At 39.1% G+C, this 16,724-nt stretch overlaps 1 protein-coding gene across 1 annotated transcript in view; it reads left to right on the forward strand.

The window, feature by feature from the left end:
* The window catches only part of LOC128740678 (zinc finger protein 91), a 143,921-nt gene extending 128,346 nt beyond the window's left edge, over positions 1 to 15,575 (forward strand). Inside the window, exons 8-9 of the mRNA XM_053836240.1 lie at positions 15,146 to 15,302; positions 15,372 to 15,575. Of these exons, the coding sequence (XP_053692215.1) occupies positions 15,146 to 15,302; positions 15,372 to 15,575 (361 nt within the window). The remainder of the gene's footprint in view (positions 1 to 15,145; positions 15,303 to 15,371) is intronic.
* The last annotated feature ends 1,149 nt before the right edge of the window (positions 15,576 to 16,724 follow it).

Raw genomic sequence — 16,724 nt, forward strand, 5'->3', positions numbered from 1 at the left:
GAGAGAATTAACTGATTACATAAGCCGAAATTAGACTTCTGTAAATTTCAAAATTTCCAAAATTTGTAGAGGGACACATATATGTCTCGAACAATTTGCAATTCAAGATAACTTTACAATAAAATATACTTTGATTATTCGTGTAATCATGCCAACACGCCCCAATTGTCCTATTTCAATTGTGCGACAAGTTTCATTACTTTTTTTTTTCTCGTCGAGCACAAGACGAATAAAAGACTAAGCGCTCAGATAGTGAGTGTAAAGAAAAAATGTGATACCATATCATACCCGAAAAAGGAAATCAACCATCCCATAATGCATATTGTGGTGCCCACTCCGCGATGTGTAGGTACTCGCACAGTGCATTCAGCCATCATCCAGTCGCTTCATCCGAACTGACCTGATGTGAGCCCGCGCGCCCTGCCTGCTCTCGGCTTGGTGGCCACTGACGGTCGGTGATGCGGTGAATAATGCACAATAATTCAACTTCTCCTCGATTCCCTTTCGATTGGCAGGCAGGCTCTGTTCGAAGGAATGTTCAAGGTGCACGTATCGATGATGATAATAAGATGGGGACTCCTTTCTTCTGCCGCGAAGAAAACAAAGCCAAGACAAGCAAAAGATCAAAACATGAATGCAAAAATTTGAAACCCCAAAGTACTTGCATGACTCGGGCTTCTCCCTTTTCAGCTGCATCCTTACCGAACGATGGTACTGAGTGCTACCCCCAAAAGAAATAAATTTAAGCAGCATCTACCAGTCGCTACAATATTGTCAAAATCTAGATCAAATAAGATATTTTTGTTTTACTTCATGCTGTCCTGCTCCGTAACCATCGCAGATCCGTTGCGGTGGTACCATAATTCCAGGTATTGGACGGCCCGTCCTTCCACTACTCTACTGCAACTACCGCAATCGGGCTTGCCTCAGGTTCACTTTCATCACGTTCATACCAAAGGCTTCCCAGATCGGTGCATCGTTTTAAAATGTATACCAATCTTCAGCAGTGATTGGTAGAAATATTCGTGCACAATGGTGATCCACCACAATATAGTGCCAACCAGCTGCAGTAGCCCTTCTTGCTGGATGTTATTAAACGAAGGTAGCCTCCGGGTGGGGTAAGATCGATTTTCGATCGCCTTACCGGTGAAGTATGTTCACCGTCCGATAGTGTAACATGACCATCAATTTTCAACAGATTCATGCAAATTTTGCTGTCACCCTTGTATAGCACTGTAAGCGCCGTTTCTCAAGTTCACCCTAACCTACGGTATCCAGTTATTCTCCCAACAGTAGTTAGCATTCAAAACAAAAAAAAACCTTGCGAAAACTTAACCAGATCAATATCCATCGATGAATTCTTACGCTTCCTTCCGCCAAAATTCTCCCTTCAGCACTTCGGCACTATCGAAAGCTGTGAAGGCTGCGAAATTTATGCCTCTAGAGAGACGATTCAAAGCAGCGAAAGACACCGGCAAGGGCCGCCTCACAGTGCACAATATGCACCCTGGCTGGAAAAATGCATATAATGACAGCTCTTCGGTTCTGTCCCATAACCGTTCGGCACACAATGACGGTTGCTTTTTGGCTTTTACTTTACCGCACCACTCGAACTCGTGCTTGATTTTCCGAAGGGCGAAAAGAACAAGGAAACACAAGGACCTGCCTCCGTCTGATGCACTGAATTCAACACGATGACGCCGAAGTGTACAATGCACCCGTTTTGATGGTCACGAATTTATCAATTGTTTCAGATTTTCCCCCTTTGTTTAAGCTGCAGACCCGTTCCCGGTCGGCCAGACCGGTACCACACCGGTTCGGTATCAGAATGAACTTTTATTATTATTTTTATTATAAGTAATGTACCATTATCGTCTAACTATGGAAGCAGTGGTACAACGCTTACATGAGGCGTGTTTTCCCTCAAAGCGTCATCCGAAGACATCCAGAACCGAACCGAAAGTCGGCTGCCCACTGCGCGCCATCGCCTTTCACCGATCAGCAAAGTGAGTTGAAGAGCAACATAGAGAATTTTTATGTTATTATTATTTTATTTTATTATCATTAGCATTATTATGCATTCCTTCGGAAGCGCGAAGATGTGGGGAGAGAAAATGTTTTTTTTTCCTTTCAGCTGGCCGATTGGGTTATGCAGTTGCACTTTTGCATACTTATATATATGCGAATGGTTGTCATCATCAATAAATTCATATCTCGCTGAAAGTTTACTTCTTTCCCGGCGGGTTGTTTTGCTTAATTTGCGTTATGAAACTGCAAGGCTGGCGTCTGCAAGAAATATCACGACCGGCACATTATTCCTGTTTTGCGTACAATGCAGCCAGCCGTATTTGAGGCGAAGGTCCCCAAGACAATAGAAAGCAGTCCATTTAGATGGCTGTTTTCACGCGTCGAGCTTTACCATATTTATCTGCGTTTCACTATGTATATCTGTGATAGAATAGTTGTAGAACCCTATATCAGGATTGTGGTTCTGTCTACCCCAGATTACCGTAAACTGCTCTGCACCTCCATGAGTGTAATTGACTTAAACAACAGATACCTACAACACTGCATTTAAGTTTATTCATAATTTAAAATAAGCTTTCTAAACATGCGATAAGGTAAAAATTTGGAGAAACAATTATATCGCTGCCTCCAGGTAGGCCTCGAGGTACTGCACTTGGTGTAACAAATTAGTCATAGTTATTGTATGTTCGGATCCCGGCTGAAAGTGACTCATAGCGCAAATAGGATCATAGCAAATGTCCGATATTCTAGGACTGCGAAGTCTTTCGAATAAAAAATTCCGAAAGGAACATTAGCAACCAAAACTATATCGATGGAGGCGCATGGCAATTTACACACAAGAGCTGAAAACTTTATGGCTTTAAAAGCTGGTAGTTTATGCGCCTGCGCAAAACTTCAGTACCGCCAAATATTGATCGCAGGGTTTTACACTATTGTAACATGCCACTAGAGCAGCAAGATAAACAAATTCATTAGCCACGTCGAATGTTTTCCCATCTATCACCACCGCAGTAACAATACCCGCGAGATGAGGTGGCTCTTCTTGTAGATCGAGCATAAGAGAACTTCCAACCAATCCGCCGGCTCCTGCTACATTTCAAAATAATCGGCTATGCTGGTCAAAGGACATTTAAATTATTATTTAAGGTTTTAATACGAAACGATAGCAATTCCATAAAGGGTATCAAATGTGGAAGGCAACTAGGAAAAAGCGGCCAACATAGCTCTAGCCATCTCAAGCGCCTACCTAACGCCTTCATGTGGTCATACCTGGAAATACTTCAATTTGTATAATTGAGTAGCTAAGCTAAGAAGGAGGTGCGGGGTCGTGTGGTTTTCAGCTCCTAACTTTACAACTGTAGTTTTAGGCAACTATTAAATCACACGACTTTATTTTGAAGTGTCATATGATTTAAACTAATATTTTTACTAGAATAATCTATTTTCAGAGAGCGAAATAAGGCGCTATAGCCTTGGCCAATTGAAACCTGGCTTCTGGTCTAAATACCATCAGTTCATCACTTAAGACTTAACCTTTATTAGCAAAGATACTTTCAACGACTGTAAATAAATCATTATGTAAAGGGTGTCCCACATCAAATTGCACCACGGAAGAAACGCTGTAGAAAATTACCCATTGGGTATTTTCTCTTGAAAATTTGAGTAGAGGTAGTTTAGAGTATATTGTTTACACTCTATTTTTATCGCGGTCAGTTTTTCGAAAATTGGAAAAAATGGCGTCACCCGAAAAGCAACGTTGCAAATTTATTTTGCGCAAGCACCTGGAAAATCCTCAACTCTCTCATCATGAATGATGAGACTAACGTCAAGGCGGACTTCCGGCAGCTTCCGGAGCTACTGTACTTCACCGTCCAGCATAAGTTTGATGTTCCGGAGGAAGTAAGGATGCAGAAACGTTCATTGTTTGCCATGAAATACATGATTTGGCCAAGAAATACATCATGTGGCAAACGGAGTGCGCCGTTCGTGATTCCCGGGCTGTAAACAGGGTTGCCACATACACAGATTATTCTGTGTTTAACAGATATTTGAAAGAAATCGCCTGTACAGAATCTGTATGCATAGAATACAGATTTTCGCCAAATTACACAGATTAAACAGATTTTTGAGTTTTTGCATGAGAGTGAAAAAGACGGAAATAGTCAGCAAAATGACTCTCTATCTCTTTCACTCTCATTGTTTTGTATTGGATAGATTTTTGCACAGATATTTTTCCTCGCCGTAAAGATTGTCAGATTTTTCCAACAAAAAACACAGAATTATATGTGGCATCCCTGGCTGTAAACGGGCAGTTCTATCTCAAGGAGTGTTTACATTAGGGCTGTCTAACCGGTAGTACCGGTAGTACCGAAACCGGTAATACCGACCAATTTTTGGATACCGAAATACCGGTTTTGGCAAAGCAAAAAACCGGTATTTCCGGTATTTTCTAATATCTTAGTTTTTTCAAACTTCTTATTCGAAGAAGAACTAAGTTTGATGGAAGATTGTAAAACTCATAGAAAAACAACTGGTTGTTAATGCTGACGACATTCTGCGACTACTAACAATGAAGAAGGTGAAATTGTAGGTCAAATAATTATAGCTCTTGAATCCGTTTAAGGCACAGTAGAGCATCTTTGCCGTCAAAAAGTTTCATAGTAGTCGTCGTAGACGTCGCGTTTCAATTTATTTTTAAACAACTTGATATTTAAAAGCTACCAAATTTTTCGAAGTTCTCAAATAACGAATTTAGGCAACAAGATCAGGGCCCAGCAACGTCACTTATAAGTGAATTTCAATTCAATTCAAATCACTACTCAACAATGAAGTAATGAAGCTTTAGTTTCAACTGAAGCAACGCCTCTCCGTTTTAAAACTGGCTTCAATCAGCCTCAATAAAACGGGTTTCACATTATAATATCGACCGATTTTAAAGTTTCGTTTGTCAAATCAAATGTCTATCAAATATTCAGTAGAAGGCTATAATAATAAATAAGGCTAGCAACTTTGAATGCAATTGAATTGAATTTAAGTAACATTTCCGACAATTTAGCGCATAGTATAATTAACCTACTCAACATCGACAAATCGTGCCTGACTGTCAATCGTAGTCATTTGAAATAGTCACTAACTTCAGCTGAAGCTTGCTTAAAACGTTCTTCAAATGAAACAAATCGTTTCATGTATAAAGCGAAGGTAAGCGAAAATCAGCTTCATTTATTTGTTTCGAGGATGCCGAGCCCTAGTCAGAATACGGGAATATTTCCGCTTTTCAGGCATTCTTGCCATTGAAGGATCTGCCAGGAAAGACTTTGGAATATTTTTCAAATATTTCGAGTGATACATTGATCAAACAAGCAGATAAAATTTACAAGCTCTTTGAATAGTGGGATTGATAATAGAGAAGAGAAGATATCTGTGAACGATGATGAAGAGGATGACGCTATGCAAGGGTTCTGCTCTGGGGATGCAGGAAAATTCGTGAAGAAACAATAGGACTCCGGGGCATTTAATATGCTGGAAGCTACATTACCGGGACATTTAAAAATAGTTAAAAACGGGTTTCCCTGCTATAAATCTGAATAAATGGAAGAAAAATTCCTGATGCGCTTAAAGCCGTTTGTCAGACTTCGATGAAAGCAGAAATTTTTGTTGGAAGCGCTGGCAATAAAATCTAGCAAGGGAAATAAATCACTGAGCGTATTATATCTGCTTAAATTCTACTTTGCTAAGGAACAACACTGAAACTAAAGATTGAAAATAGAGACATTTACTGAAAAACATCGACATTTCTATTGATTCCGAATAATCTGCCAATACCGGTTTTTTACCGGTACTACCGGTATTTTCTACGCCAATACCGAAATACCGGTTTTCACCAAAAGCACTCAATACCGACAGCCCTAGTTTACATGCATTAAAGATGCATGTTTCAATCTACCAATTTGAAGCTCTGGTACTGTTCTACAATTCGTTCTTTGGCGTGAAAACTTTAAACGTAACGTGTTGAGTGTTGAATTAGTATCTGAAAACTGCACGATTTGATACATCGCGCATAGCACATTAGATCACCGCGTGCGACGGAAACGGTCTGACCCGTATGAAAAACAACAACAACCATGTTTTCAATAAATTGAGGGCTCGCCGCCACTTTTACTAGCATAAAAACTCAAGCCGCTTAAGTTTATCCGCAGGCAGCAGTTCTTGAATCTGTAGTTTGGAAAGAATGCATTTTTATTCTGTTCAGCACGCTTCCAGCGTGACATGGAACTGTACCGCAGCTAGCACCCACAAGGGATCAGGTGACTGTCCGCAAGTTCTTCCGGAAAATACGTTTTGATGGTGTAATCGTTTTCGTCCTAAAGTCAGTTACGTTGTTGTTTTCCATACGCGTCAGACCGTGTCCTTCGCAGGCGGTGATCTAGTATGCTATGCGTGGTGTATGGATTCGTGCAGTTTTCAGCTACTAATTCTCAACACTCAATACGTTACGTTTAAAACTGAATTGCAAGGAAACTAAAGAGATAGTTGTTACACGTCAAATAACGAATTGTACAACGGTACCAGAGCTTCAAATTGGTAAATAAAAGCAATCAACTTTATTACGTCTTTTTTAGAGAAATATGATGAAAACACCTTGAGAAACACCTATTTCAAAACTTTTGGCATCTAAAACGTTTAATAATTTCAGTGGGAGGTTTAATGGTAATTTTCAGTGTTAAATTTTCTCAGCTTTCGAATGAAAGCAACAGAATTGAGCTAGCTAACATATTTTTTGTACAAGAGTTAAAAGTGTTGCTATTCATCGATAAAAGTACTGATTCGGTTCGAAACACTCTCAAAGGTGATTCAATAACGTCAAATTCCAGCTGAGAAGTATTTTATGAGAGTGAGAGAAAAGCGAATTACCACTCACTTTTTTTCATGCATGAATTGATCGCTAGTGATGCCAATCAAACACGAATAGCTCACATTTTGACTCATCGCGATGAGTAGTGATGATTTATCAATTTTGAAAAACAGGCAAAACCGCTATCGGATATTGAATTATACCGTCAATAAAGCTTGCACCTAATACTGTTGCTTTTTCAGTTTGACTAGTAGCACCTGAGATATGTACTTAGAATATAGATTTTTGCGACATAATACATATATGCACTTTAAAACACCAACGTTCTTCTCCACCCAGAAGACTTCCCAAGTAACTATAAGCATTAACTCAAAACTGTATATTGAGAATAAATATGCATTCCTAGTGCTAAATTGCTGTATAACAACAATCTTAATGTTTATGAAACATATATTAGCATTGTTAATGCATAAAAGTATTGACGCAAATCAACATTAAAGAAAGCATTATTTACGCATATAATGTTACAATATAATGCATATAGAAAATGCAATAAAACAAGCCGTAAGTGTTTTTGTAGGGTTTGTACTTGACATCTTATGTAGCTTTTCTACAGCGATTATTTCTGCACTCTTCCACTTGACGGATGCTGTCTTTTCTATCCTATTGGTTTTGCAGAACGGATTGATATGGTATGAGAAGGAATACCACCAAGATTTAAATACTACTAATTTCAACCCACTCACTTATAGCAGCTGTGGTTGAGATAGCAAAGCCGCACAGAAACGAATGAGGTTTCAGGGATAATTCCGGTTCGAGCCCCGTCTAAGAGGTAACGTTATTTAGCATTTCAAAAAATGTCCCCTTTATCCACATATTTACCCTTATTCTGCGAGGCGAGTGACGTGACTATGTTGCAGTCACCGCGAATCAGGTGACAATTGTCACCTAGGTGACTCTCCTTGTCACTTAGGTGACAAGGGTTTCTTACGTAGGTGACACGATTGTCACTTAGGTGACTCGACTCGCCGTGGCGAGTCACGGCGAGTGACAATTGTCGTATTGAGTCATGTGACTCGCAGAATAAGGGTAATTGAATAAAAACGAATAAAACTATTCCCCTTGAGGTTACAGAAAACTCCGCCATAATTTCGTGAGAAAATACTTTTTTCTTGTCATTTCGTTTTATCTTGTCACCGACCGAATCTTATTTTCATTTTTTATAACAAGCGAACGCGGAACGATATGCCGTCGATACTTTTTCGATACGTCGGTAATGTAGACAAAATGTCATTTTGATGAAGCCTCAAGCAAACACCAATAATGTTTATTAAATGCTTGCGGCATAGCATTTTAATAGCTCGCTATTTCGCCTTTTTAGTATTATGTGAGTTCTACAGAAATATATAAAGAATAATAAGCTTTTAAGCATTTACATACTTACATACATTACATACATACATACATACATTACTTACATACTTAGTATAATGTTGTTAAATGATTAATGTTTAGTGCTTAGTGGTTACTTGGGTTATAATCTCATAAAATTATTTTAACATGCTATTCATAATTTTTCTACATTCACGTTGAGTGCAGCATAAACCTTTTTTTTGGTGACAAAGACAAGCACCTGCAACGTTTGCAAATGTTTACAAGATACAAGCGATTTTCAGACATGTTGACAGGATCAAATTTTGAACAGTGGCCGACGATATTTTTATTATCAGTTTTCATCGTTAGCCACACAAGCAGAAGATGTATTATTTTCATAACTTCGAACGTTGGAGGCTCCAATTAATAATAATAATATTGCACCAGGTTTCCATTTCATTGAAACTCAAACTTGAAACCACTTTGTTTGTTCGTGTGCCGATTGAAGTTACTGGTTGTGTATGGCGTCGCAAGTATATGATGACGTTTGACAAGTGATAAGAATAATGTTTTATATTTGAACGAGCAATTTTTTTGTAATTTGCCAAAAAATATACGTAAGTCCAACGTCGCACACTCACATACAAGTACTTTTGAGTGTTTAAGTATAAAAATAATGTCTTTTACTTCTAAAATGAAAAGAAATGAGCCTAGGTGGGAACCCTGGAGAACCCTAGACATAATTTGAATAGGATCAGAGTGGACATTTTAGAAGCAAACAATTTGTTTGCATTTCGTTAAATATGACAAGCCACTTCAGAAGTTCAGGTTCTATTCCAATTTTTACTAATTTGAAGACTAATAGAGGTACGTCTATTCCGTCAAATGCCTTACTAAAATTCGTGTAAATAGTTTCTATGTGGTTGCCAATGTCCATTACATTCAGGGTGAAAGATACAAATTCCAGAACCTCTGAGGCTGTAGAACGGTATTTGAAAAAGCTGTGTTGCATACTTGTTATTCTGTGTTTTGCTTGCTTTTTTCAAATTAATAATTGACTGAAATAGTTTAGTAATGCAAGAGATAATGACAATTCAACGGTAGTTGCGGATGTAAGATTTTATTTCCGAAAATTTTCCATTTTTCGGAGACATGCGTTGTCATGCTGGTTTTTACGATATATGGGTGTTATTCTGTCAGGTCCTGGTCCTTTTGACGCATTGAGTGCTTCAAATACGTCAGGTTCTGATCATTTGAAAACACATAGAGTACGGGTGGGTATTTCCAGCCCATTAAGCGGTAGCCTGAACAATATTCAGGAACTACGTTGAAACTATATTTATTCGAGACAAAAATTTTATACCAGTTGATAGAATAATATTTACTGAATATCAGCGTGTATTTTGGTCTTAATAAAACGCTACTGAATTCGAGTTATAGTCGCGAGAAATGGTGAAGTCGCTGCGACTAAATTGAGCCCATTTTCTATAGTGGTGTCTGTGTTTTTTAAATCCGACAGGCCGAAATAGCTAGCACAGCAATTAAATGCTTTTCAAAAACAGATCAAAAGAGACAATAAAAGAGAGACCGATGGATAACTTCTCGCTATTGCCTACATTGCGGGCTCATTGAAGATAATTAGTTTTGCAGTGACAACAGCTTGCTGCTGGCGGTAGTGTATCACTGAATCGTTCATATACACTAGCGCCAGTTGCCACTCAAATACCAGATATGTCAACATATATATTGGTAGTAGTGTAAATAACGCACCAAATGCTGGAATTAAAAACAAAATGCTGCTAATGGCTAGTGAATGATAATTGATTTATATTTTATATCAAAGGAGAATTTTTGTGTTCTTCCGTGATAAAAAGAAGTAGAATTGTTCTGTGAAAGCATATTCACAGCTGTTTATTTTCTAGAATAAGTGAACGTGATCATAATTGTGTGTTTTCCAAACCATCATCAAGAGCGGATACGCGTAAGCGACTGCTGCTACTTTTTTCAGCCTGGTTACGTGCTAGTGGAAAAACAGTGGTTTTGATGTTTATTGAATAAAATTAAGCAAACTACTTACATTTTTATGAAAATAGTTACACACATTACACATTACACACTCTAACACATTAGAGCCTATGAGTGTTACATTCGTTTCAGTATTGTTATATAGCGGCAAAGTTTTTATTTGGGAAAGTGTAGCCAAAAAAGGTCATGTATACCGAAATTAGTAGCGTGATGGGAATACCCTCCCGTACCCCATGTCATTAGAAAATTCATAGATATATGAGAAATTTATCCGGTCGCGGTCTTTTCGGGAAAATGTTGTATACCTATACTTTTTGAAAGAAAGTTGCGAAGAGATTGCAGGATTTATTTAGTATTATTTCCTAAAAATCCATCAAATTTGATTTGGGACAGAAAATTACAACTTTTCAATTTAGTATTTGGATAATTAACAAAAAATGCACATGATTTGACTTCGGTTTGAGCCCGTTAAGCGCACAAAATCCTTAAATCTGGGTTCGTTTTTCCCGGTGGTAGTTAATCACAAGACTTGCCGGAGCAACACAGTGCTTGTTTCTATTGCACTGACCGAGTAGACAACAGTCTATCTACTCGGCGATAGAAACAAAGAGCTATCATACAAAAATAATATCGTCGCATAGAAGTGTGTAGTGCGTATACAGACGGGAATGATAGAATTGGGACAATGAGCAATTGATGATGAATCCAATAAATGATTATTCATTAATATGCGATATTATATTGTAAAATATTTTTTCCACCATGAAAACAGAGGTTGTATGTGAAAAGTTAGCTTTTGGAACTCTGCGTGTTTTCTTAGTAAACCAAGCGACAAATTGTATAATCTCAGAAATGTATTTCCTAATCAAAACATTTGCGTTCATTTAAACTTGGTGACCAACCGAATCTAAATCAATTTAAATGAAATCTGATTGTCATTGTTTCACCGCATGCATGCCAGAAGCCAGATTGAGCTGATTGATAGCCGCAAGATTTAAATGAGCCAACAGTCACAACCACCGAGTAAACCCATAATTATTACAGAAAAAAAAGCCCAGCAGAACATCTAGCACCCGGTCACACACGGAACCCTCGTCAGTGGTCAACAAGGAAAAAAATTTCCTTTCGTGACAGGCCCGAGCAGCTGTAACGAAAGAAGTAAAAAAAATTCCATTCCATTGCGGATAGGAAAATAACACCGACAGCGACATCGCATTTACGCAAATCGCAAACCTCCTGTCTGCTGCGGTACCCAATCTCAACACCGCGGCCGGTCCTTTTCCGTACACTACTGTACCCGGCCAACACCAGGTATGTATATGGGAAGATGCGACACAAATGCGGCGACTTATGGCTGAAAGCGGAGAAATCAGAACAAGAACAAGTGACTGCACAACATAAAGGGGCAGCGACGAGGGCTTCAAATTCCTTGTACTGTCGCATGTGGAGTATATGCTGCCTTTATTGGATGCATAGTGATCACTATTTCGGAGCGATCGCCGTTGCACATAAAAAAGGTACAGATCCTGCGGAACAACGACCGAGCATCGGCAGCGGCAACGAGTACGAATGTCTACCGGTGTTCGATCAAGATGCGTTTGGCAGCAGGACACGATCACATTCCTCCGGACGAAAACGAAGCATGCACGGTGTACCAAGTCAGAGTACACATTGCAATAAGCAAGAAACGCGAACCTGCCAAACAAAGCTGCGAAAACAGAACCGAGGAAAAAAGCATGCTCCAGAAGCTCGCAAATATACTCGCTTTATGCAGAAACACGACTCGCGAAAACGTAAACTTTGAAACGTAGCCATTTGGTTCACGTCGTGCCCCCGTCCACCCGGATCCATACTCAATCATTATGGCTGCCAAGCAGTCCAATTGTAAGTGATCCAAAAATGTGTTAAATCGCTTTTTATTGTAAACTAGCTGACCCGACAAACTTCGTATTGCCACAAATTAACCTGTGTTGTACATAAATCATGAATCTCGGATGATCTTTGTCACAATCTCGAGTTTTGCAAGCCCCCCAGTGGGCGGCGCTTCCGACGGCGGGTCACCGGCAACACTCGCGACCGTCTCGTTCTGAATGATCTAGTGTCACTATAGATAGTTTTTGTGGTCTTGTATTGACTAATGTTTTATGGAAGAGTCGCGAATTTCTCGAGTCCGATTAGTTTTTGAGTTTCGCAAAAATTTCTGTTTTATTTGTATGAGAGTCCATATCCCCCTACCACAGGGGTGAGAGGTCTCTAACTATCGTAAAATGAATGCAAGACTCCAAAATCTCCCACATGCCAAATTTGGTTCCATTTGCTTGATTAGTTCTCAAGTTATAAGGAAATTTGAATTTCATTTGTATGGGAGCTCCCCTCTTAAAAGGGGAAGGGGTCGTAATTCACCATAGAAAAAATTTCTGCCATCTAAAACTCCCACATGCCAAATTTGGTTACATTTGCTTGATTAGTTCTCGAGTTATGAGGAAATTTGTTTTTCATTTGTATAGGAGCCCCCCCCCCCTCTTAAAGTGGGGAAATCCATAGAAAATATACCATAGAAAATATTCTTGCCTACAAAAACACCCACATGATAAATTTGGTTCCATTTGCTTGATTAGTTCTAGAGTTATGAGAAAATTTGAATTTCGTTTGTATGAGAGCCCCCCCTCTTAAAAAGGTAAGGGGTCCTAATTCATCATAGAAAAAATGGTTGCCTCCAAAAACACCCACATGCCAAATATGCTTCCATTTGCTTTATTAGTTCTCGAATTATGAGGAAATTTGTATTTTATTTGTGTAGAAGCACCCCCTCTTAAAGTTGGGAGGGGTCCTAATTCACCATAGAAAATATTTTTGCCTCCAGAAACCTCCACATGCCAAATTTGGTTCTATTTGCTTGATTAGTTCTCGAGTTATGAGGAAATTTGAATTTCATTTGTATAGGAGCCCCCCTTCCTAAAGTGGGGAGGGGTCCCAATTCATCATAGAAAAAAATTTTGTCTCCAAAAACACCCACGTGCCAAATTTGGTTCCATTTGCTTGATTAGTTCTCGAGTTATGAGGAAATTTGTATTTCGTTTGTATAGGAGCCCCCCCTCTTAAAGTTGGGAGAGGTCCTAATTCACCATAGAAAATATTCTTGCCCTCGAAAACTTTCACATGCCGAAATTGGTTTCATTTGCTTGATTAGCTCTCGAGTTATGAGGAAATTTGTATTTCATTTGTATAGGAGCCCCCCCTCCTAAAGTGGGGAGGGGTCCCAATTCATCATAGAAAAAATTTTTGTCTCCAGAAACACCCACGTGTCAAATTTGGTTCCATTTGCTTGATTAGTTCTCGAGTTATGAGGAAAATTGTGTTTCTATGGTACAGGAGCCCCCCCTCTTAAAGTGGGGAGGGGTCCTAATTTACTATAGGAAATATTCTTGTCCTCGAAAACCTTCACATGCCAAATTTGGTTTCATTTGCTTGATTAGTTCTCGAGTTATGAGGAAATTTGTATGGAAGCCCCCCCTTTTAAAGAGGAGAGGAGTTATAATTCCCCTTATAAAGAGGGGAGGGGTCCTAATTTACCATAGAATAAATTCTTGTCACCGGAAACACCCACATGCCAAATTTTGTTCTATTTGCTTGATTAGTTCTCGAGTTATGCAGAAATTTGTGTTTCATTTGTATGGGAGCCCCCCCTCTTAGTGGGGGGAGGGGTTTCTAACCATCACTAAAACCTTTCCTGGCCCCAAAAAACCTCTACATGCATATTTTCATGCCGATTGGTTCAGTAGTTTTCGATTCTATAAGGAACATACGGACAGACAGACAGACAGACAGACAGACAGACAGACAGAAATCCTTCTTTATAGGTATAGATTAATACAGGGAAAAAGTTACATTTTGAAGAGCGCTTACTGTTTCGCCGGAACGCGTTCGCTCGGTCGTCGGATTCGACAACATCGGCATCGATTTCAGGAAGCCGGTGAACCGGTGCGGTGGTGGGCTATTAAGTGTACCATACATCGTAGGTCCCTGGCAGACGGGAGACGCTCGGAATTCTCGTCGCTGCACATTGTTATCAATATCAGATATCATCAAACGTATAATTTATACGATCGTGGGGCGAATGCTCTCCATCGCCTTAGAATAGTGGCCAACGGTTTAACTGAATTGGTGAAAATTGTTCGTAAAAGACGAAAAGCGATATTAGAGCAAATAGAAGAAAATGAGCAGGGAGTATTATTGGAAATCGAATGTTTTGACCTCGAATGCAGCAGTTTGTCCTGCTGTTCCTTCTCGATGGAAACCAGTCAACCTGATGCATAACCATAAACTGCCAGATTTGCAAGCGCTCCGCCCGAGAACAAAGAAGGACGCTACCGAGATGCAACGGACGGAACCGCATGCAACGAAGATCGACCCATGCAGCGATTATAGTAGCACAGAAATTAGAGACGAAATGAGCCCCTTTCGGTCAGTAAATAAGTCACGATTTCTTTATTTTCCCCAACCAGCCCAGCTCAATTGGCGATTGCCGGCTGCAGCCGATGTTACGTTTGGAAACATTCGACCATTTTCGTTTCATTCATTTCGAGCATAATTAGGCTCGCTTTTCAACGTAAATCCGTCCATAACAATAATGATCTGTTGAACGATATTGAGGTGATTTGCAACGCGCCGGTTTTCCAGTCGATGACCATCGACTGCGTAGCGAAGATGGGTTTATAGGCAGCAGAATAAAATAAGAAAAAGTTTCGTGAATCAGTAAAATTTAATATTTCTTTTAACTGGAAGATTATTTAAGCATTAAGCCTTTGTATTTTAATTTTATTGTAGTAAGTTTTCAACAAACAATCTTTACTTTAACACTTGCAGACATTACCAACGACACGAGGATAGTGAGAAAAAATATAAATGTGGTCAGTGTGAGTTTGCTTCCCGTATTCCTGGTCATCTGAAGCGTCATCTTCTGGTTCATAGCGGAGGGAAACCTTTTACTTGTCCGCATTGCGATTACAGTTGCAACAACATCGTAAGAACCAAGCATTACCATTCGTTAGTATCATTCGAGCTTGATAATGATTTGCTCCAATTCTTTCAGGAAAATCTGCGCAAGCACGTGATCTCAACTGCCAAACACAAAGGAAAGTATCTGTACGAGTGCAAGTACTGCGAGTCATGTAATGATCCGGAATCGGTGGTATTTAAATCGAATTTTCACAAGGAATACAAAGATCATCTGCAAGGACATCACAGCCTGTCGCCGGAAGAAGCGAATCAGGTTTCTCGCATTGTAACTGGTTGAAGCAAAGCCATGGGTTTATGCCGTCTTTAGACATTACCCTTCTTTATCGACAGACTTCGCAGCCGGCTGTTAGAGTACAGGAAAATTACGGGGCCAGTGCAACGATCCTATTGACTCTAACTAGCAAGCACGGCCTAGCCGAGATTTGAACATATACGACGACTAGCTTGTTAGACCAGCATCGTACCTCGAAGCTAACTGGTTGAAGAAAATAAATAATAATTTCTGTCATAAAATTACGTTTATTTAATGGTTCTTCTTAAAAAATTAATTGAAGAGTATGGGCCCTTGCTTTTGCTCCAAACACTAAAAATAGACAACTAGCGTGGAACAAACTAATCCCATTTTATCGATGGTTTGTTTGTTTGTTAGACAGTCGCAGATTTGTTTGCTTTATAAGCTTAATATTTATCTATTAAAAATGGCACTACAATCAAAAACCATTCGACTTCGATTCGAAATTTTTCAGGCATTATCGTCGTATTTATTTCCCGCATTTATTTACATATTTGTAATTCAATTACCTAACAGTTTCACAGACATTTTCAGAGCCATTTTTAAAACATTAGCTGTTATAAATATCTAAACATTCGAAGCGCAGTGTGAAAGTTTCTGCATTGCTTTAAGTTATTTTTTATTTCAAACTAACAGGCATGTAGAACAATTTTTCTTCGATTTCGAACCTAATCATAAACTACCCGCTTATTTTGCCACTTTTGGACATTGGAAGAATTTTCCGGCAACTTAATGCTTTATTTGGGTTACTTTCATTATTGATTATCTTCTGGTTTTCTGGAAGTGTTAATGATGATTTTATGTTTAACATGGGAAATTTTTCTTATTTTTCGTTTCCTGGCCTTTAGAAATGATTTTTAACGATCTCATGCCCAATTTATGGTCATTTTCTTGTTTTGTCTTGTTGTTTAGCGTAGCGATTCTCATACTTTCACAAGCGTTTAATCGCGATTTCACGATTTCACGTACCACTTTCTTATTTTGCCTTCTCTCCCCTTTTTCAATGATTATAAGTATGGGCCTATTTCAGAATTATTTTCACACTTTGAGCTTCATTTGGGGTCTTTTTGATATGTTGCTAAATTCTGGCTTGTTGATATGCGTAATTCTCAATTTTAAGCCTCCCTATGGACC

The sequence above is a fragment of the Sabethes cyaneus genome, chromosome 3 (assembly GCF_943734655.1).
Source record: "Sabethes cyaneus chromosome 3, idSabCyanKW18_F2, whole genome shotgun sequence".
NCBI lineage: Eukaryota > Metazoa > Arthropoda > Insecta > Diptera > Culicidae > Sabethes > Sabethes cyaneus.